The sequence below is a fragment of the Onthophagus taurus genome, chromosome 11 (genome assembly GCF_036711975.1).
Source record: "Onthophagus taurus isolate NC chromosome 11, IU_Otau_3.0, whole genome shotgun sequence".
NCBI classification, from domain to species: Eukaryota; Metazoa; Arthropoda; class Insecta; order Coleoptera; family Scarabaeidae; genus Onthophagus; species Onthophagus taurus.
Window position 1 is genome coordinate 32,895,136 of NC_091976.1, and position 24,416 is coordinate 32,919,551.

General features: G+C 31.0%; 1 protein-coding gene across 1 annotated transcript in view; it reads left to right on the top strand.

Moving 5' to 3' along the window:
* Nucleotides 1–637: 637 nt before the first annotated feature.
* Nucleotides 638–24,416, top strand: part of LOC111425032 (glutaredoxin domain-containing cysteine-rich protein CG31559-like) — a 33,373-nt gene continuing 9,594 nt past the window's right edge. The window contains exons 1-2 of the mRNA XM_023058783.2: nt 638–2,095; nt 20,045–20,278. Of these exons, the coding sequence (XP_022914551.2) occupies nt 1,019–2,095; nt 20,045–20,278 (1,311 nt within the window). The 5' untranslated portion in view covers nt 638–1,018. The remainder of the gene's footprint in view (nt 2,096–20,044; nt 20,279–24,416) is intronic.

Consider the following 24,416-nt stretch of genomic DNA (forward strand, 5'->3'; position numbering starts at 1 on the left):
ATTGTTGCTATTTATTTTCGATTGTATATCGACTCCAGTTGTAACATTTGCACGTCTTTCAAGACGGCTAAAATCGAATGATTCTAGTTCTAAGTCTTGTGTTAGTTCTATGCTGGTGTAAAACTAGAACTAACACAAGACCTAGAACTAGAATCATTCAGGCGAAATATTATCATTTTTGGGCTGTATGTAGACTTTATTGTATCACCGTATCTAATCTGACGTTTTTTGAAAGTCAAGTTAAGACAAAAAAATTGTTTTCTCCGAAACGGTTATGATTTCTGAGGTGGTAAAGGAACGTTTCAAGTTAGTTTGTACCAAATTTTCAGGTTTCATCTTCAACAGTTCTCTTTACATAAAATTTTAAAAATCACCTAATCAAAAATTGACGTTTATCAAAGTGAGGTTAAGTAAAAAAAATTAATTTCTCCTAAACGGTTAGGATTTAAGCAATGAAACTTTCTGAGGTTATAAAGGAATGTTAGAGGTTGATTTGTACTTAATTTTAAGTTTTCAAATCAAACAGTTCGTTTTGCACAAGTATTTGAAATCACTTGTTAAAATTGAGGTTAACGAAAAAATTTATTATCAAAAATTTTTTTTCTGTCAATTTACATATTTATTTTATTTCAAAATTTTAGTTAATCAATAAGAAGAATGTTAAAACGTTAGACGTCCGTGTAGAGGTCGTTTGGTTGTTGTGAGTAAAAGAAGAGAGAGTGTGTGAGAGACTCATTGGCGACGCCTCGCGATGTTCCTCCAACGTGTGCACGTACGAAGACGGTTGTCATTGAGAAAGCCACTCAGCCACGTTCTTGAGGAGACTGCAACGTTGGCGCAAGTGGCACACCTTCAGTCGTATCGTAGCCGGTCTACAACGCGGTTTAACAACAGTTAAACGCTAGTAATAAAAAAATTTTAAATAATTTAAAAAAAATTCGTATCGTTATCATAATCGAAAAATTGATAAAAAACTTATAGTGTGAGATAAGACGCGGGGTCTTATCGGAGTGGAAAAATGAAGCAAATTTCAGTTTCCTCGCCGCCGCCGCCGCTGCCTCCAAAGACCCGTAGCCGAAGTTCCCCACCAGAAGAAGAAACAACGGTACCTGAAAGATCCGTTGTTGTTACTGGTACTGCTGATGGTATTCCTTCAGATTCCGCGTTCATCTCGCATCAACCCGACCTCAACTTAAATCGTCATGTTGTTAAAATCCATATTAATCCAGAAGAATCAATATTAAACGAAGACCCAACAGTTAGTAGCAGCAGTAGTATTCGGATAAGCGTTAATAACGAAGAAATGATCGCCACATCAGGGATATCAGAAATCCATCAGGATAAATCAACGTTTTTTTATTACGGCAGTGGTTTTAACGGAATGTCCAGCGGGCAAATTTCGCCAAGTGATACCCTCGATTCGGGTACTTGCAGCGACATGGACGGAACACCACCACCGTTACCAAAGAAAAAATCCTCAAATGGTGTAACCGTAACCTTGATTCAATCAACAACAAATCAAAACAAACGATTATTTCAACAGGAAGATAGCGATAACGATAGCAATATAAGTTGCGATTCATTAAACAGTTCCGATTCGAAACAAGCAAGCGCGTATTTACCTCAAGGACTACTTAAAGATATCCGGGAAAGGTCGTCGAAGATAACCACGCAATCTCAATCACCAAATATCATCGACGAGGACGAAGAAAACACTAAATTATTAGACAAACCTATCGTTACAAAAGAAATCAATAATTTAATTATTACGAAAAAAATTCAAGTTGACGAAAATTCGTATCAATCGAGGAAAGAATTGGAAAAGGAAGATCGACGACTTTCAAAAATGATGATTTACGACACCGATAAATACTACAAGTTCCACTTAAACGAGAACGTTATTGATCCGGATGAAGAAATCGGGAAGACGAAAAAAAATCATCCCGACGATGAGTATTTTGCGGGATACAAGGATTTTTCGGGGGCCGTTGAAGGCCCAAAAACGATTCGTAGCGCTAAAGGAACGGTGCGAGGTGTTAAGAATCGTGTTCGAGCCGGTATCGCGACGTTTTTACAAATTAACTCAACAGAAAAGGTAAGTTATTAATGTTATTGTAAAATCACTTTGGATTAATAATTTTAATACACACAAATTCGACCAGCTATATGTACAACAATCTAGTGCTAAATAACAATTAAAACTAGAACTAACACTAGACCTAGAACTAGAACTAGAACCATTCGGGTTTAGCTGTGCATCTTCAGACGTACGTTCACCTTGAAATCTTAAAATTAAGTACAAATCAAGCTCCAACATTCCTTTATAACCTCAGAAAGTTTTATTGCTTAAATCCTAACAGTTTTGGAGAAATTAATTTTTTCCTTAATTTGACTTTCGATAGACGTCAATTTCAATAGGTGGTTTTTAAATATTCCTATATAATGAACTGTTCACCATGAAAACTTAAAATTTGGTACAACCCAACCTCAAACCTTCCTTTATAACCTCAAAAACTTTCATTGTTTAAATCCTAACAGTTTCGGAGAAAATAATTTTTTTCCTGAACCTCACTTCTAGCAAATGTCAGATTAATGAGGTGATTTTTAAACAATGATATATAATGAACTGTTCACTATGAAAACTTAAAATTTGGTACAACCCAACCTCAAATCCTCCTTTATAACCTCAAAAAGTTTCATTGTTTAAATCCTAACAGTTTCGGAGAAAATATTTTTTTTCCTGAACCTCACTTCTAGCAAATGTCAGATTAATGAGGTGATTTTTAAACAATGATATATAATGAACTGTTCACTATGAAAACTTAAAATTTGGTACAACCCAACCTCAAATCCTCCTTTATAACCTCAAAAAGTTTCATTGTTTAAATCCTAACAGTTTCGGAGAAAATAATTTTTTTCCTGAACCTCACTTCTAGCAAATGTCAGATTAATGAGGTGATTTTTAAACAATGATATATAATGAACTGTTCACTATGAAAACTTAAAATTTGGTACAACCCAACCTCAAATCCTCCTTGATAACCTCAAAAAGTTTCATTGCTTAAATCCTAACCGATTCGGAGAGAACAATTTCTTTATCTTAACCTAACTTTCAATAAACGTCAAATGAGATAGGTGATTTTTAAACGTTTATATATCATGAGTTACTCGCACTGAAAACTTAAAATTTGGTACAACCCAACCTCAAACCCTCCTTTATAACCTCAAAAAGTTTCATTGTTTAAATCCTAACAGTTTCAGAAAAAATAATTTTTTTCTTGAACCTCACTTCTAGCAAATGTCATATTAATGAGGTGATTTTTAAACAATGATATATAATGAACTGTTCACTATGAAAACTTAAAATTTGGTACAACCCAACCTCATACCTTCCTTTATAACCTCAAAAAGTTTCATTGTTTAAATCCTAACTGTTTCGGAGAAAATTATTTTTTTCTTAACCTCACTTCTAACAAACGTCATATGAAATAGGTGATATTTAAACAATGATGTACAGGGTGTGTCATATGTCTGGAATACGTCAATGGCGTTATTTCGGCGCCTACTTTGATTGTAATTAGCTGATTTAAAACTTTCAAAAAACGCATTTTTTCTCGATTTTTTCTTATACAACTATATGACTTGATATGTTCATCGCATACAGGGACTTATCCTCTATAAAAGTATGCAAAAAATATATGCATCCCATTTAAAATAACAATATTGGTTACCATAGCAACGAAACAAAGAACTGTGTAAACAAGCAAGTATAGTCAAAAAATGCGCCACAATTAATAAAGAATTTTTTATTTGAAACATTTCTCTTTAAAACCACAAATGGCGGAATTATTGGCTAAATTCCAGACATTTGATACACCCTGTATAATGAACTGTTCACTATGAAAACTTAAAATTTGGTACAACCCAACCTCAAACCTTCCTTTATAACCTCAAAAAGTTTCATTGCTTAAATCCTAACCGTTTCGAAGAAAGCAATTTTTTTTTCTTAACCTAACTTTCAATTAACGTCAAATTAAGTATTTGATTTTTAAACGTTTATATATCATGAATTATTCATCGCCAAAATTTTAAAATTAGTACAACCCAACCTCAAACCTTCTTTTATAACCTCAAAAAATTTCATTGCTTAAATCCTAACCGTTTCGGAGAAAATAATTTTTTTCCTGAACCTCACGTCTAGCAAACGTCAGATTAATGAGGTGATTTTTAAACAATGATATATAATGAACTGTTCACTATGAAATCTTAAAATTTAGCACAACCCAACCTCAAACCTTCCTTTATAACCTCAAAAAGTTTCATTGCTTAAATCCTAACCGATTCAGAAAAAACAATTTTTTTATCTTAATCCAACTTTCAATAAACGTCACATGAAATAGGTGATTTTTATACAATGATATATAACGAACTATTCACTATGAAATCTTAAAATTTGGCATAACCCAACCTCAAACCTTCCTTTATAACCTCAAAAAGTTTCATTGCTTAAATTCCAACAGTTTCGGAGAAAATAATTTTTTTTCCTCAATCTTACTTAGCCGCGTCTGAAGACGCACGCCTAAACCCGAAACTTACTAGTTCTAGGTCTAACTTTAGTGCAATGAAAAATTTAAGGTTTTACTGTCTTTTAAAACAATTTAAAAAAAAACAATTTTGATATAAAACAATCGCGTATAACCAATAATAATAATTAAGATAACAATTTAAATCGTATTAATTGTATAATTGTGATTGACTCGCGATTAAAAAAAAAAGGTTGAATTGGTTGTTTTTAAAGTTATTATTCCAATTAAAAAAACGAGTTTTGAAAAAATAATTTCTAAATTGTGACGTATTTCATTAAAATTCCATTGCGATAACATCCTTCCGAGAATAAAAAGAACCATTTCATTCTACTTACGTTCGTTTTAGCCGTACTTAAACTGTACAACTGTACATTTTCCGGTTTACAAAATGATTTCTTTATCTAAAATTGAAATAGAAGTTGTTTTTGTAATTTTGTTCTCGTAATGAGCGAAAACAGAAAAAATCCATTTTGATATCTCCGATATAAATTGAATACAATGCTCAATTAAATAGATTTACGTTTTTGTTTGATATAAGAGTTTATAACACGTAAAGGTAGTTTACAACGAAATTTGTATTGAATTTTTATGGGGAATTAAACTTGAAAAACGCCTTGATTTATTTAGGGTTAAAATAGGTTCATTTTTTTTTGTTGTTGTTGCAATTGGAATTCTATTATGTGGTAAGGTTCTGCAATAGAAGACTGTTATAGATACTGCCATTGGAATAATATATTTGCTAATAAAAGACTATAGTATTAATAGACGGGTAGATACTGTTGATAGAAGATTTCTGCTAATGCAAAAGCCTAGGTACTGCGTATTAGAGACCAGTTACTGCTAATAGAAGACCAGATATTGTTGGCAAAGGGCTAGATACCACTTAAAATGGACTACTTACTGCTAATATAATTCTAGATACCGCTGGCAGAAAGTTAGATACTGCTAATAGAAGACCACAAATCCTGATATGTTGGCAGAAGACCAGGTACTTATAATAGAAGACTAAATAGTGCTAGCAGAAGTGTAATGTTGCATGTTGCAAATAAAGATCTGCTTACTGAAGACAAGATACTTAATAATGCTGGCAAAAGATTAGGTATTGCCAATTAAAGCCTATATATTGCTAATAGAAGTCTAGCAGGTTCTATTGGTAAAGGACTCATCATTTAATTTTCCGAATTCATCCATATATTTTTGTTTTAAGTTGACATCCTGCGATACTGAAACACGTAAATAGAAATAATTTCTAAGTTTGCTGTTAGTAACAGCCGATAAGAGTAGCTAAAAGAAGTAGATACTTCATTTTCTAATTATGCAACAACTTTTTACATATCTATCGATATTTATGCATGTCTATCTTTTAGTAATTTTGTCTCAAATTTAAGCTTAATCAAATAAATGTCTTTGGTATTGAAATATTTGAAATTCCTTAACGCCATCTAATAGTCGTCGGTTGTAAATGTAAAAGACTGTCGTTTCTGATTGTATAGGTGAAATTAAATAACTGTAACGCTTTTAAATTCCGATCGATTTTCTTATTTGAATCAAACAAAGAAAATTCCCGCTTAAATCCAATTAATTTGAGACATTTCCATAATGTTCTGTTAGAAATAAACCGTTTGAAATTAAAATAAAATCAATTTACAATTATTAGATTAAACAATTAGTATCTAAAATATGTTATCAAATAAGCAGTAATTTTAAAGATAAACTAAACGACCTTACATAAAAATGTTAAACGCACCTTTCAAGTTAAGTGCTTAAAAATTCGTATTTAATTACACTTAGTTTCGAAATATCGCTTCGGGATAGAATAGATATGGTATAATATCAAAGTTCATAACGAAATATGTGAATATATACCATAATATACCATTGAGTGGAACGTTGTAATAACTAATAAACGACGTCAATGCTATCGGAATTTATGTGGAAAAATGATCTCCATTATTTTAAGATTTATTATCGGAAAACAATAGGAGTCGCAAATGAACGTTTAATTCTAATTCAACTTCAACGACGTTTTGTATTCTTTTTTTGTAAATTTTTACTTTGGGGAAATCGAATTTTTGTTTCTTTGACCCGCTTTCTCCGGATAATTCGGGCGCACCTGTAAGTTTTTTTTAAAAGAAGAAATCTTTTTAAAACAACCATCAAGTAATTAACCAAATCAATTTTTTTGTTCATATATTAACAAATTCGTATCATATATACTTAGATATGCTGGAAAGAAGATTTGTCATAAATTTTGATTTCTCCACATCGATTCTTGCACACACCTTTTGTAAGTCGATAAGTCAATAAGGACTACCGGGAATTTTATATAAAAGTATATGAAAGCAGTAACCATAGTTACGAAACTACTATGCACTTGCACTGTCACACATAAAATGTAATATAGCTTAATAATACAGGCATTGAGTAGTTTTGTAAAGGAAAAGTTTTGCTTGGAAATGTTTCTGTTTTAAGAGACGCACGGCTAAACCCGAATGCTTCTAGTTCTAGGTCTTGTGTTAGTTCTAGTGGTAGTGTTAATGTAAAACTAGAACTAGCACTAGAACTAGAAAGTATCGGGTTTAGCCTGAAGCCCAAGAAATTAAAATTTAATTTGACATTTGTTAGAAGTGAGGTTAAGAAAAAAAATCATTTTCCTTGAGTTGGATCAAGATTTTCAATGTTTTAGCGCCCGCGATGGGTGGGGGCGGCCGATGTCTTCGAAAACGGCCGTGTTAATACTCGAAAATGATGTTAAGAATTCACACTTTTCCAACACAACCTAACCTCACTTTTTCAAATGACATTTTTTTTGACGTTTCATTAAAAAAAATTATTTAACTTACTCAGTTTTTGATTTAAAACTAAAAAGAAATTTGCGTCATAGAAGCTCGTTTTAGTCACTCGTTTTACATTTTACGTTATAAAGAAAGTAATTCGTGTTTATCGTGGTTCTAAATTACGTTAAAATATTTGACATGATGAGAAGATAGTTACAAACGTATATTTTAAGGCTTTTTGCGGCAGATGGCGCTATCTCCTATGCGTCTTAAAGTGACATTTTTTGATGTTTCATTAATAGTTCGAAGTATTAATTGTGTAAGTATTAAGTATTTAATTTTAATTTTCTTAATTGAATAAAATCTAAAACACGCATGCAATACAACGTTTTATCCACAATCACACTCATTTAGAATCAGAATCGCCAAAATTTCATCTGATGCACAGAGTAAGGCAGAGAGTTAGCTCACCGGGAAAATGATAGGCCATTCTCTATCTCTTATTATCACATCATAATACCGATATTTTCTCTTTGTCATCTTGATAGAAATCCTTAGTAGATGGCGTACATGTCGTTAGTAATATTACAGAAAGCTGTTGACTTTGTTTAAGCGGTTTTGACATTTTATGTATGTCACATGTCACACAGTCCAGTGAGGTTAAGGAAAAAATCATTTTCTCCGAAACGGTTAGGATCAAAACAATGAAACTTTTTGAGGTTATAAAGGAACGTTTGAGGTAGGGTTGTACCATTTTTCAAGATTCCGCGACAAATAATTCATGATATATAAACGTTTAAAAATCACCTATCTAATTTGACGTTTATTGAAAGTTGGGTTAAGATAAAAAAAATTGTTTTCTCCAAAACGGTTAGGATTTAATCGATGAAACTTTTTGAGGTTATAAAGGAAGGTTTGAAGTTAGATTGTGCCAAATTTTAAGGATCACACTCGAATGGGTAGCCTATAGGAAAGTTAGAGATATCTTCATGAGCGATATTCCTGTATATTTGAAAAGAAAGGCTTTCATCAATGCGTGCTTCCGTTTATAACATACGGCTCTGAAATTTTAACATTAACGGTGATCACTGCCAGGAGGCTCAAAGTAACGCAAAGCTAGATGCAGAGATCTATAGATAGATGCGAGAATATTAACTTGATTTATGATAAATCTTTAGGTCTCAGTAAATTTTATCCGAAGGTTCTCTTAAAGTTCGAACTTTCTAACTCTAAAGGACCCTTGATAAGTTGTTTCAAGGATGACTACTTGACGTAAAAAGGGAAATAGGTTAAAAGATGAGAGAGGTTCACGTTTTACGAACGAAAATTAAATTTCGACATTGATTATATGTGACGTGTTAATTTCCGATTTTACTTCTCTTCCCTTTTCGTTTTATTAAATGAAATCCGTTCTCGGTAGATCCTAGCTATATGATAAAGGACCCCGAAAACAATGGATCCGGTAGCTTTCGAAACAATAAGCTCCGTACAATGAGGAAGTATTAAGTTCGTTTCAAACAATTTATTTGTAAAAAATTTCATTAAAATTGACTCGAAATACTTAAAGAGATTTATCCGCCTACGTTAAAGAAAGTGGTGAAAGAAGCGGAAAGATTATTTATGGGTATGTGAATCCGGTGGCAAAATCTCGTGGCGAAGTCACATTATTACCTTGGAAGACTCCTTGTCACGTTGGTGCGAAACGTGCCGTGATTAAATATATATTATCTCTGCTAAATATACGAGATTTTGTGCTACTGACGCACGAAATGTACTCTATTAACAAAACCGGACGCAAAACGAAGCAACTTTGAATGATTATTATGCAACGAATGATTGTGTTAGTTTCTGAAAATGTTATTTCATTAATAAGACGAATACTTTTTTTTAACCAACTTTCCTTTCACTTTCAAACCGATTAAGTTGTAAAAAGAAAAATGCAATAAATAAATATATGATTGCACATTCTTGTAGTGATTCCGAGAGCGAAACTTTCGTTTCGAACAAAAAATTAATAAGAACTTTTAAAAACATCACACGCGATCCTTTTAAAGTGAAGCGAATCGATTCCGAATAGAAACGAATCTATTAATATGATTTAAAACAAAGAATTTATAAAATTATGAACAAAGAAAAAATTACCTTGACTTTCAAAAGCATGTTTTCAATACGTTCCCAACACGTGTAATTAATCGTTTTCTCAACACTCACCGTGTGTTAATTCATAATTTTTCAATGTCAAACTTTTAAAATGAAACCTACTTTCTTAGGTTGTGAATTTTAATTGAAACGTGTTTATTATAAATCGTGTTTCAATAAAGTTCTTTATCATTTTTTAAAATATTATTTTAAAAACAAAAAAGTTTTATTTATCCTTGTTTTTCTTTTCCATCTACTTTACAAAGCGGTATATCTTCGTTGTTTTTAGAGATAGCGCAATATTAAATACACCACTAAGTAGAAAACTTGATTTTTTCTTCATCTAACTAAAACATAGAAATAGAAACATTTTCGTTTAGCCGAATGTCTCTTAAGACTTAAGATTTGTTAAAAATCAACCTCTATTATGAGGTTATAAAAGTTCTATTGTTTAAATTTTAACCGTTTCGGAGAAAATAATTGTTTTTATTTTAAGCTGACTTTCAATAAACGTCAAATTAGATAATCTATTTCGTCCTCATATCAGTATCTTGTTTTTTCTACGTTTAAACCTATTTGGCCTTCTTTTGCAGTTCGTTGTAAGTTTCCTTGAGTTGGTTTTCGTTCCTGGCAATAATGACGATGTCATCCGCATAAGCAAGGATCATCTTGGACTTGTAGATAATTATCCCACTATCCACGATGTTTGTTAGTGCCAGGTTGAATAATATGGCTGATAGGGCGTCATCTTGTCTTATACCAGTGGTGTCCATAACGTCGATCGCGATCAACTGGTCGATCGTCAAGAAAATCATGAATCTGAAATATCTATATCTGGGCCTCAGAGCCAGAAAGTAAGGGAAAAAGTAAGGTTAAACCTTTCAGTCGATCTTGGCAAGACATTTACATATATAAAGAATCGACTTTGATCAAAAATTAGTGGTTTTTGGTAAATTGATTAAACGTCAAAATTGTTGATTTTCGAAAATTAACTCAATCATAACTCAAAAACTAAAATCGATGGAGAAATATTTTTTATACATAAAACCTTAGTAATAGACCATAAAGACTAGATCCATAAAAAGATTGAACCCAATTATTACCATTTTTTATTTATAAGCTCAAAATCGATTAAACATCAAAATTGTTGATTTTCGAAAATTAACTCAATCATAACTCATAAACTAAAGGCGATGGGGAAATATTTTTTGTACATAAAACCTTAGTAATGGACCACAAAGACTAGATCCATAACAAGATTGAACCCAATTATTACCATTTTTTATTTATAAGCTCTAAATCGATTAAACATCAAAATTGTTGATTTTCGAAAATTAACTCAATCATAACTCAAAAACTAAAAGCGATGGGGAAATACTTTTTATACATAAAACCTTAATAATGGACCATAAAGACTAGATCCATAACAAGATTGAACCCAATTATTACCATTTTTTATTTATAAGCTCTAAATCGATTAAACATCAAAATTGTTGATTTTCGAAAATTAACTCAATCATAACTCATAAAATAAAAGCGATGGGGAAATATTTTTTATACATAAAACCTTAGTAATAGACTATAGAGACTAGATCCATAAAAAGATTGAACCCAATTATCACCATTTTTTATTTATAAGCTCAAAATCGATTAAACATCAAAATTGTTGATTTTCGAAAATTAACTCAATCATAACTCATAAAATAAAAGCGATGGGGAAATATTTTTTATACATAAAACCTTAGTAATAGACTATAAAGATTAGATCCATAAAAAGATTGAACCCAATTATCACCATTTTTTATTTATAAGCTCAAAATCGATTAAACATCAAAATTGTTGATTTTCGAAAATTAACTCAATCATAACTCATAAAATAAAAGCGATGGGGAAATATTTTTTATACATAAAACCTTAGTAATAGACTATAAAGACTAGATCCATAAAAAGATTGAACCCAATTATTACCATTTTTTATTTATAAGCTCAAAATCGATTAAACATCAAAATTGTTGATTTTCGAAAATTAACTCAATCATAACTCATAAAATAAAAGCGATGGGGAAATATTTTTTATACATAAAACCTTGGTAATGGGCTATAAAGACAAGATCCATAACAAGATTGAACCCAATTATTACCATTTTTTATTTATAAGCTCTAAATCGATTAAACATCAAAATTGTTAATTTTCGAAAATTAACTCAATCATAACTCAAAAACTAAAATCGATGGAGAAATATTTTTTATACATAAAACCTTAGTAATAGACCATAAAGACTAGATCCATAAAAAGATTGAACCCAATTATTATCATTTGTTATTTATAAGCTCAAAATCGATTAAACATCAAAATTGTTGATTTTCGAAAATTAACTCAATCATAACTCATAAACTAAAGGCGATGGGGAAATATTTTTTATACATAAAACCTTAGTAATGGACCATAAAGACTAGATCCATAAAAAGATTGAACCCAATTATTACCATTCTTTCTTTATAAGCTCTAAATCGATTAAACATCAAAATTGTTGATTTTCGAAAATTAACTCAATCATAACTCATAAACTAAAATCGATGGAGAAATATTTTTTATACATAAAACCTTAGTACTGGACCATAAAGACTAGATCCATAAAAAGATTGAACTTAATTATTACCATTTTTTATTTTATAAGCTCTAAATCAGTAGTGGCCATAACGTCGATCGCCAAGAAAATCATGAATCTGAAATATCTATATCTGGGCGTCAGAGCAAAAAAAAAGGAGGGTTACTTTAAACCCTTCAGTCGATCTTGGCAAGACATTTATATAAAAAGTCGATCTTGATCAAAAATTAGTGGACACCACTGTCTTATACTAATATGAACTCTCTGCCACAGCGTCGATTCGCAGAAACTCTTGCCTTAGTATTCTGTAGCGTAGCTCTTGTCATTCTGACAAGTTTTTTTGGTATGCCACTTCTCTCCATGAAAACATTTTGAGTTTACATCATGAATGACCGTAACATCACTCCAAATTTAGCTAAAATAATCTTTCCACAGTAAAGCTAACGAATTTAATCCCAGCATCACTCTGTAAAGTATTTTTCCATAACATTGCCTACCGTAGATTTTATTTTGTATTATTGTATATTTTTATTTGCTCTGTAAATTATAATTCTTTTTAAGGTGGTAAACTTAGTTACTGATTACCAACGTTAGACTCAAAGGATAATTAAAGGGACAAACGCTTAAATTATTACATTTCAACTCCCAAGCACTGTTATGCATTTATAATGGCTTAGTTCATCATTAGCAGCTAAACCCGTTCCTGCAGGTAAATTCAAGCCGATAACATATTTCCCAGAGGTACCTAACGTAAAGGAAAAAAGCGACCTGCGTAACCACAGGAAATAGTAGTTCATAATCCTGTTAGCGTAAGTAAATTCTAGAAATTTTATAGTATATTCTCCTCTTTTGTCTGTAATTATTTTGATATAATAATTTTTTTTTAATTGAATTAATTTATAAGTGAGTTTATGAGATGGTGAATATCTTAAAGAAGGAAATACCTTGTATACAAGAAATTTCTACAGAGAGGGGATTAATAGAAGAGAAGTATTACATGCGGTTATGGTGACTGGTTTCCGACGACCCAGTTAATGGATCAGAAATCCACTTTTCATCGATGTCGCCGGCTGGCTAAAATTAGAAATCTCGCATTGTCCATTATTGTTTGGTTCGCGGCGACGTTTCAATACGGCACACAATAGAAAATGCATCGTCGAGAATGAAAATTGCAACTTTTAGTATTTCCTAGATCACATCTTTCTTCAAATCCCCGATCGCAATTACATTTTATCAACTAACAAAACAAACAATTCCAAGCAAACTTATTGAAGGGATCCGTTTTAATTCGCAACGAAACTTATAAATCACGTTTCCAACTTTTAGCACATATTAACTCGGCCATAATTTGATTCGATTTTCAATGATGAGAATTCTGAGTTTACATTGACTTTACCAATTAATCATCACCTAAATTGCATAAATTCCTTCATGGAAGGTTTAAACTTGAACAGTTTTGACCAAGTTGTTTCGGATTCCCCGACTCTCAACGGTCGTTATAAGTTAGTTCAAACAACAGTTAATATTCGGTTTTGAAGGTTAAACTTAATAACGGCGAAAAGATGATTTCGAAATCCACAGGTTTAGTTTTTTCTATTTATAGAAAAACATCTTGATGACGAGTTCTTAAAATTTATCTCGGAATGGGAACGATTTTAATCTTGAGGATTTTGAAATCACATTTTGTAACTAAAATTATTTTAATTTTTTCTTTTTTTTTTTTGAGATAACATTGTATTAAAATAAGTATTTCATTTCCTTTTTTATATATTTACGTAAAACCAAGTAAAAACTTTCATTCATTTCATATATAACAAAGAGTATGGGCTCAACACTGATTTCTATGGTACTTCTCATTTTGTGCGCCTATATTCGAAAGAATCTATCTGTGATGTAGGATTATAGTCTTTCTATGAACTGTTTTGGTAGATAAGAGTTAAGTTTGTGTATCAATCGTCAAAGAAAAAAACTATTTTCTCCGAAACGGTTAGGATTTAAACAATGATCTTTTTGAGGTTATAAAGGAACGTTTGAGGTTGAGTTGTCCAAATTTTAAGTTTTCGTGACGAATTAGCTATCCTAAAGAAGGAATGTCCTTTTCCATCAGTTTTAGTACTTACGCTATAGTTGATTTTATTAAAAAAAATCGTCCAATTTTGACATATTGTCATTTATGCTATGTCACTAGAAACTGGTGACAGATAAACATGAAATAAGTGCGGATTATATTTTATTGATGCATTAGGAATAGTTTTTATTCATAACATTTTTCTCCATCAGTTTTAGTACTTAGGTTGTAGTTGGTTTTATTAAGAAAAATTGTCCAATTTTGACATTTTGTGATTTATGCTATATCACTAGAAACTGGTGATAGATAAATATGAAATAAGTCTGCATTATGATTTATGGATACATTAGGAATATTTTTTATTCATAATGTCTTTCTCCATCACTTTTAGTTACTACGTTATAGTTAATTTTATTAAGAAAAATCGTCCAGTTATGACATTTTGAAATTTATGCTATATCACTAGAAACTGGTGATAGATAAATATGAAATATGTCTGGAGTATGATTTATTGATGCATAAGAAACATTTTTTATTCATAATGTCTTTGTCTATCAGTTTTAGTAATTAGATTACAAGTGATTTTATTAAAAAAATCGTCCAATTTTGACATTTTGGGGATATATACTATATCTCTAGAAACTGGTTATAGATAAATGTAAAATAAGTCTGGATTATAATTTATTGATGCATTACGAATATTTTATATTCATAACGTCTTTCTCCATCAGTTTTAGTACTTAGGTTGTAGTTGATTTTATTAACAAAATTCGTCCAATTTTGACATTTTGTAATTTATCCTATATTACTAGAAATTGGTGATAGATAAATATGAAATAAGTGTGGATTATGATTTATTGATGCATTACGAATATTTTATATTCATAACGTCTTTCTTCATCAGTTTTAGTACTTCCGTTATTGTTAATTTTCTTAAGAAAAATCGTCCAATTTTGACACATTGTCATTTATTCTATATCACTAGAAACTGGTGATAGATAAATATGAAATAAGTGCAGATTGTAACTTATTGATGCATTAGCAATATTTTTTATTCATAACGTCTTTCTCCATCAGTTTTAGTACTTCAGTTATCGTTGATTTTATTAAGAAAAATCGTCCAATTTTGACATATTGTCATTTATGCTATATCACTAGAAACTGGTGACAGATAAACATGAAATAACTGTGGATCATGATTTATTGATGCATTAGGAATATTTTTTATTCATAACATCTTTCTCCATCAGTTTTAGTACTTAGGTTATCATTGATTTTACTAAAAAAAATTGTTCAATTTTGACATATTGTAAATTATGCTATATCACTAGAAGCTGGTGATAGATAAATATGAAATAAGTGTGGATCATTATTTCTTGATGCATTAGGAATATTTTTTACTCATAACATCTTTCTCCATCAGTTCTAGTACTTCAGTTATTGTTGATTTTATTAAGAAAAATCGTCCAATTTTGACATATTGTCATTTATGCTATATCACTAAAAACTGGTGACAGATAAACATGAAATAACTGTGGATCATGATTTATTGATGCATTAGGAATATTTTTTATTCATAACGTCTTTCTCCATCAGTTTTAGTACTTCAGTTATTGTTGATTTTATTAAGAAAAATCGTCCAATTTTGACATATTGTCATTTATGCTATATCACTAGAAACTGGTGATAGATAAATATGAAATAAGTGTGGATCATTATTTCTTGATGCATTAGGAATATTTTTTACTCATAACATCTTTCTCCATCAGTTTTAGTACTTAGGTTATCACTGATTTTACTAAAAAAAATTGTTCAATTTTGACATATTGTAAGTTATGCTATATCACTAGAAACTGGTGATAGATAAATATGAAATAAGTGTGGATCATTATTTCTTGATGCATTAGGAATATTTTTTATTCATAACGTCTTTCTCCATCAGTTTTAGTACTTCAGTTATTGTTGATTTTATTAAGAAAACTCGTCCAATTTTGACATATTGTTATTTATGCTATATCACTAGAAACTGGTGACAGATAAACATGAAATAACTGTGGATCATGATTTATTGATGCATTAGGAATATTTTTTATTCATAACGTCTTTCTCCATTAGTTTTAGTACTTCAGTTATTGCTGATTTTATTAAGAAAACTCGTCCAATTTTGACATATTGTCATTTATATCACTAGAATCTGGTGACAGATAAATATGAAATAAGTGTGGATCATTATTTCTTGATGCATTAGGAATATTTTTTATTCATAACGTTTTTCTCCATCAGTTTTAGTACTTACGTTATAGTTGGTTTTACTAAAAAAAATTGTTCAATTTTGACATATTGTGATTTATGCTATATCACTAGAAACTGGTGATAGATAAATATGAAATAAGTACGGATCATGATTTATTAATGCATTAGGAATATTTTTTATTCATAACGTCTTTCTCTATCAGTTTTAGTATTTCCGTTATTGTTGATTTTATTAAGAAAAATCGTCCAATTTTGACATATTGTCATTTATGCTATATCACTAGAAACTGGTGATAGATAAATATGAAATAAGTGTGGATCAATATTTCTTGATGCATTAGGAATATTTTTCATTTATAACGTCTTTCTCCATCAGTTTTAGTACTTCAGTTATTGTTGATTTTATTAAGAAAAATCGTCCAATTTTGACATATTGTCATTTATGCTATATCACTAGAAACTGATGACAGATAAACATGAAATAACTGTATATCATGATTTATTGATGTATTAAGAATATTTTTTATTCATAACATCTTTCTCCATCAGTTTTAGTACTTAGGTTATCATTGATTTTACTAAAAAAAATTGTTCAATTTTGACATATTGTAAATTATGCTATATCACTAGGAACTGGTGATAGATAAATATGAAATAAGTGTGGATCATTATTTCTTGATGCATTAGGAATCTTTTTTATTCATAACGTCTTTCTCCATTAGTTTTAGTACTTCAGTTATTGTTGATTTTATTAAGAAAAATCGTCCTTTTTTGACATATTGTCATTTATGCTATATCACTAGAATCTGGTGACAGATAAACATGAAATAACTGTGGATCATGATTTATTGATGCATTAGGAATATTTTTTATTCATAACATCATTCTCCATCAGTTTTAATACTTAGGTTATCATTGATTTTATTAAGAAAACCCATCCTATTTTGACATTTTGGGGATTTATGCTATATCACTAATAATAGAGGAAAAGTTCTAACAGGTATTTAGAGCTATTACTTTTTAGAAACAGGAACATATTGTACTAGTTTATAACATCCCTACGCAGAATGACTATGGTGGTTTGCAATATTTGCTTAATCTATCTAGTATGCGCCAATCAATGTATCTGAAATTTTAGTAATTTCTTGGTCAATATCTAGAAAAGATTTCCTATCAGAAATGAAGTATTGAAACTCAAATATTTCAGATTAAAGTTAACCCACAGAACTATACTATATACTATATATTTCTATAGAAACCAGGGCGTACCTACTTACATTGTATCACATAAAATGCAACATGTCGGAATGTTTCTAGTTCTAGGTCTAATGTTAGTTCTAGTGACAGTAGTAGGTAGAGCTAGTTAACATAAGATATCACTATGTTGCATACTTTTATTGAATTAAAACTAGAACTAACACTAGAACTAACATAAGATCTAGAACTAGAATCATCCAGATTTAGCCGTTTTGAGAAACGTGCGGCTAAACCCGAATGTTTCTAGTTCTCGGTCTAATGTTAGTTCTAGCTTTTCATTTCCAGTTTGGTCGCACGTCTCTTAAGACGGCTAAACAAGAATGATTCTAGTTCTAAGTCTTCTTTTAGTTCTACTGATAGTGATTCTACTAGACGTGCGGTTCACCTTTTTCCAAGTAAAACTTTTCCTTTGCAAAACTACCCAATGCCTGTACTATTAGTTATTTTAAGATAAAATGTTATTTATTATCATCTCAAAGTATTTTTCATGATTAAAAACTTTTAGCATAAATTTTCTTTTCAAACAACTTAATAATTTTTTTGTATAGGTACGATTAATCTGTTGAAATAAAACGAGTCGTTTAATACCCTTGTCGTCGCGATGTTGCGTGCTTTCCAAGACAAGGTAAAACGTAGCTTGTCTTGTCTACCACATTTTTTGCTTTTCCAAAGAAGGTGAGTCTTTAAAGAAGCCGCGGTCACGGTCTGTTTAAAATGCGACGTAACTTAAAGTTTTATTTTAAAGTGAAACATGTTATCCATTTCATCGTCGTTTCTTTTATATAATTTTAACCTGAATTATTCTTTTAATCGAACCATCTGGTGCGTCCCAATTTTTTATTAATTACAAACAAAAAAATTTCCAATTTATTTCTCTTCGGGTTATTAACTCGATTAAACGATGTGTTGAGTTTTCCCGTTATTTCTAGCAATAAAGATTTATCAGATGACAAATCGATTTGATAATTTTCATAAAGGACCGAAAATTAATCAGAGAACGCGTTTTAATCGGACAGCAGAAGGTTTCCGCGGTTTATAGTAATGGGTTAACTGTGGACAACTGTCTCGTGTTGACCTCGTTACAATGCGTTCACCTTGCGAAAGACGTCGAGAGAGAACAAGTTTAGCAATTTTCCTGTTATATCCACGCATATACAACTTACCAGAAATGAAAGAAGAAAATTTTTATAAATTCTGCATCATAATTTACCATTCTATGCTGAATTAAACAGCCCCTAAGGGGGTTTTAGAAATCATAAATCGAAAATGATAATTTTGTGCAAATTATTATTAATAAATTCAGGATATTTCAAATATTTTCATAACAAAAACAAGGTTATTTTTTTATTTATCAAGGTGATACCGCTAACTAGATTTTTAATTTTGTTACGTTGCGTTTACCTTTTACAAATTATTTATTGATCCGCAATTATAAAAGCTGGAGGAAGACAATTTGTACTCTAACATCTGGGTACGTTCTATAATGGAAGAGTTCCTATTTCCCATATGGTGTCCACTAAACATTCTTGCATTATACGTAATAACAAGGAAAAAATTCTTTTAATTTTTCCTTTTAGTTTTGCAACGTCGAGAAACTTTGCAGACCGAGTTATCTTGTAATGAACATCTATTGAGTAGGTTTCGCGGAGAAAATATCCAAAAATATCTAATATTTCTTATATGGATAGAACATTGGGGGGAAGAGATTTATCTGGAATTAAGGTTTAAATCCCGAACTCCCAACGTGTCCATTCTCCCCGTAAACAGCTTTTACGAAATCCTCAAGACACCGGTATCAAGTTCAGGCGCGTATTTAGGATCCAACCTAAATCTCCTCCGCAATATTCGCGGCGTACCCAAGGTATTTTATCCACTCTATTTATTTACCAGCAAAATAGAGACAATTATTTTATTCAAACAAATTTTTGATTTGATGATCTAAATGGGATGATCTGAATCTGATTCTAAATCGTTAACTAGTTAAACTAACTAATAGTGTTTCCAATTACTCGGGCTAAAATTACATTCGTATTAACCCGACCTCAACATCAAAGAGGTGATCTTAATTATAAACGTGCATGTGCCAATATTAAACAGGGAGAATTAGAGGCGATGTCCCAAAAGGTTTAATCCAATTTTAATTTTAATTATTATTAATCAACAAATAAGTTTCGATTTAATAAAGAATTTGGTGAAATTCAACCCCGCAGGGACAATCTGCAACGTCCTTGTCCTGAAAAACCTTGCTCCATTTCCACAATTTATGCATTTAATCAAACTTCACACCGAATTAGGTTAAAACATAAAGTCTCAACATTTAGATCATGAAACTAATAATATCCTTTTTAATTCTAGACCTATAAAGAAAAGGATGGAGGAAAAGTGGTCGTTTACACGACAACAATGGGAATCGTTCGTGAAACTTATAATTCCTGTGCGAAGGTCAAACAGATTCTGCGGACACTTCTCGTAAAATACGAGGAAAGAGATGTATTTATGAGCAGCGATTACCAGGCGGAGGTGAAAGAGCGCATGCGTTTGGACCACATCTCCGTGCCACAGGTGTTCGTCGACGGCCAGTACATAGGGGTAAGTTTCGATCGGAACAAAGGGGCGAAAAGGGGGATGATGACCTTGATCCGGGCGAAAACGGGGAGCGAAGAGAAATCGAACGCAGCGAGATCGAGCTTTCGTTGCAACAAACCGGCGTAAACACGAACCCCGCACCTTTCTCGGCATGAAAATTGTATTTTAGACAGGGGGAAACCTGTGCTTTTAATAGTTTCCTTGTAAAATGATTAGTGGTTGTAGTACATCGCAGCAAAAGCAATTTCATTAATTACAGTTAATTTTCCACGAGAAATTGAGCAACAGTGAACTTTAATTTTAATTAAAATGTCGATATTGACGTTATGAAACGTCAGTTATGTGTCAAATTTGACATTTATACCAAGTTTAATTCTCGTCAAATTCATTTAATAACTCCTAATGACGATTTAATTGCCGAAATCTTAAAGCTTATAGTAATAATAATAATAATTCCTCATTTTATTTAGTTATGACGTTGTAAATCATCGTGTAAACATCTTGTATTGTTATATGTTGATGTTAGTCTAAATAGGTTCATATGATTGAATGGGTGAGCTGTTCTATTCAGTTGTGCAGTCATAAATTATCGTCTTTGCTTTCGCCCTCTTAACCTTGCAGTCCATTTATTATCAGAAATTTTTGTTTATTTCTTTATATTAACTAAACCAGCACTAAACCTAGTTCTAAGTCTTGTGTCTAAGTGTGTTCTAAGTCTAATTAACAAAGAAAAGTAGACCTAGAACTAGAGCGGCTAAACCCGAAACTTTCTAGTTCTAAGTCTAGTGTTAGTTCTAGTGCTAGTGTTAGCTCTAGTTTTAAAACAACCAAGCAGGCGCGGCTAAGTGAGATTAAGGAAAAAAAAGTATTTTCTCCGAAACGGTTAGGATTTAAACAATGAAACTTTTTGAGGTTATAAAGAAAGGTTTGAGGTTGGGTTGTACCAAATTTTAAGTTTTTACGACGAATAATTCATGATATACAAACGTTTAAAAATCACCTATCTAATTTGACGTTTGCTAGAAATGAGGTTAAAAAAAAATTATATTTCCGAAACGGTTAAGATTTAAGCAATGAAACTTTTTGAGGTTATAAAGGAAGGTTTGAGGTTGGGTTGTACCAAATTTTAAGTTTTCACTGCGAATAATTCATGATATATAAACGTTTAAAAATCACCTATCTAATTTGACGTTTGCTAGAAGTGAGGTTAAAAAGAAATTATCTTTCCGAAACGGTTAAGATTTAAGCAATGAAACTTTTTGAGGTTATAAAGGAAGGTTTGAGGTTAGATTGTGCCAAATTTTAAGTTTTCACGGCGAATAATTCATGATATATAAACGTTTAAAAATCACCTATCTAATTTGACGTTTGCTAGAAGTGAGGTTAAAAAAAAATTATATTTCCGAAACGGTTAAGATTTAAGCAATGAAACTTTTTGAAGTTATAAAGGAAGGTTTGAGGTTGGATTGTGCCAAATTTTAAGATTTCGTAATGAACAGTTCACTATATATCATTGTTTAAAAATCGCCTCATTAATCTGACGTTTGTTAAAAGTGAGGTTAAAGCAAAAATAATTTTCTCCGAAACAGTTAGGATTTAAATAGTGAAACTTTTTGAGGTTATAAAGGAAGGTTTGAGGTTGGGTTATTTTAAGTTTTCACTATCCAATTTGACGTTTATTGAAAGTCACGTTAAGATAAAAAAACTAAATAAGGTTCACAAACAAAAACTTGTATGTTAGGAATCTCGAGGTTAATTAGGAATTAATTCTCGGTTTTGATGATCTTTTATAATCTCTTCTCCACCATATCTGATGAATTCAAGGCGAAACATTTCTTTTTATCCATCTATTGTAGCTAATGTATTTATTGTACAAGCCTTCATGTTCTCTAAAAGGTATCTTTTGTTGAAAGATTGCTGATTCATCAAGTGTGAATTCTGAGATCTTTCTGTCTCAAATTACATTAATTATCAGCTGTTGGTAAGAATTTAGGAGTTATGAGATAAATTTTTGAGTTCAAATTTGTTGCTGAAATGTCTAGAAACTTAGCATAAACATAAAAATCTAATACTAAGTCCAGTCACAACTTTCCAATATTACAATCCAAGCCAAAATTAATGCTTTCTGACAACCCAACCCATCGTCTTCATCTCTCAAATTAATATTACCAACATTCACAACCTAAGTTCAAGTTTAATCCAATCTGATTCTATCCATCTCAACCTTATTCTCGCCCAAAAGTAATGTATTGAAAACTCAAAGCTATCTCAAACATACTCATCCTAATCCATCATCTAACAAATAATTTCCACAACCATAACCTAATCGTCAACTTTAAACTCAAACACGACTCAAATCCAATCACATCTTTTAGAACATCAATACGAATCTGAACAGAATTCCAACTCCATCTGAATCTAATGCCAAAAATTACAACCTAACCCATTTCAATGCAACTCATCTCAATTCTTACCTAAATCAACGTTAAATCCTCGCATAATGATGACCTTATCGATTATCTTGAGAAAGTGATCCTTTAAAAAGTGATTTGATGTAATGGAATGAAATTTTCGAAGAAAAGAATTTTTTTATCTTAACCTGACTTTCAATAAACGTCAAATTAGATATGTAGGTGATTTTTAAACGTTTATATATCATGAATTATTTGCTGTGAAAACTTAAAATTTGGTACAACCCAACCTTAAACCTTCCTTTATAACCTCAAAAAGTTTCATTGCTTAAACCCTAACAGTTTCGGAGAAAATAATTTTTTTATCTTAACCTGACTTTCAATAAACGTCAAATTGGTTAGGTGATTTTTAAACGTTTGTATATCATGAATTATTCGCCGTGAAAACATAAAATGTGGTACAACCCAACCTCAAACCTTCCTTTATAACCTCAAAAAGTTTCATTGCTTAAATCTTAACCGTTTCGGAAATATAATTTTTTTTTAACCTCACTTCTAGCAAACGTCAAATTAGATAGGTGATTTTTAAACGTTTATATATCAAGAATTATTCGCCGTGAAAACTTAAAATTTGGCACAATCCAACCTCAAACCTTCCTTTATAACCTCAAAAAATTTCATTGCTTAAATCCTAACCGATTCGGAGAAAACAATTTTTTTATCTTAACCCAACTTTCAATAAACGTCAAATTAGATAGGTGATCTTTAAACGTTTATACATTATGAATTATTCGCCCTGAAAACATAAAATTTGGTACAACCCAACCTCAAACCTTCCTTTATAACCTCAAAAAGTTTCATTGCTTAAATCTTAACCGTTTCGGAAATATAATTTTTTTTTAACCTCACTTCTAGCAAACGTCAAATTAGATAGGTGATTTTTAAACGTTTATATATCAAGAATTATTCGCCGTGAAAACTTAAAATTTGGCACAATCCAACCTCAAACCTTCCTTTATAACCTCAAAAAGTTTCATTGCTTAAATCCTAACCGATTCGGAGAAAACAATTTTTTTATCTTAACCCAACTTTCAATAAACGTCAAATTAGAGGGGTGATTTTTAAACGTTTATACATCATGAATTATTCGTCCTGAAAACTTAAAATTTGGTACAACCCAACCTCAAACGTTTCTTTATAACCTCAAAAAGTTTCATTGTTTAAATCCTAATGGGGTCATACACACTTATTAAATTTAGAGAAAATTTTTATGTCAAACGATATATGCAAGTATATGCATGAACACAAAGTAAAAGAAATATTTTGATCAATTTTATATTTTGCGTAATTTGAAGTGAAAAATAGCAAATATTCAAACGAAATAATTTCGCGGCTTTTCTGTGACGTAGGAACCGCACTGCCTAAAACAAGTTAAATTGTCCGTTAGATAGCGCTTGCGGTGTGACAGTGTCAAAATAAAACCATGGATGTAATAGAGTGTCTCTATTACATCCATGAACAAAACATAATAAACATAACCTACAAACACTCTATCTCTTTTCAATACAACCTAAATGACGTTCATCTCTTTCTCGCATTTGAGCGGGGAGCAGGGGACGCAAAAGTGAGAATCGTACGTCATCAACGCGGGAATTTTAAAAGCGCAAATGGGTATATAAATTTTCAATAATTTTTTTAACAATGACTGTTCGAAAATAAAAAAAAAAAAA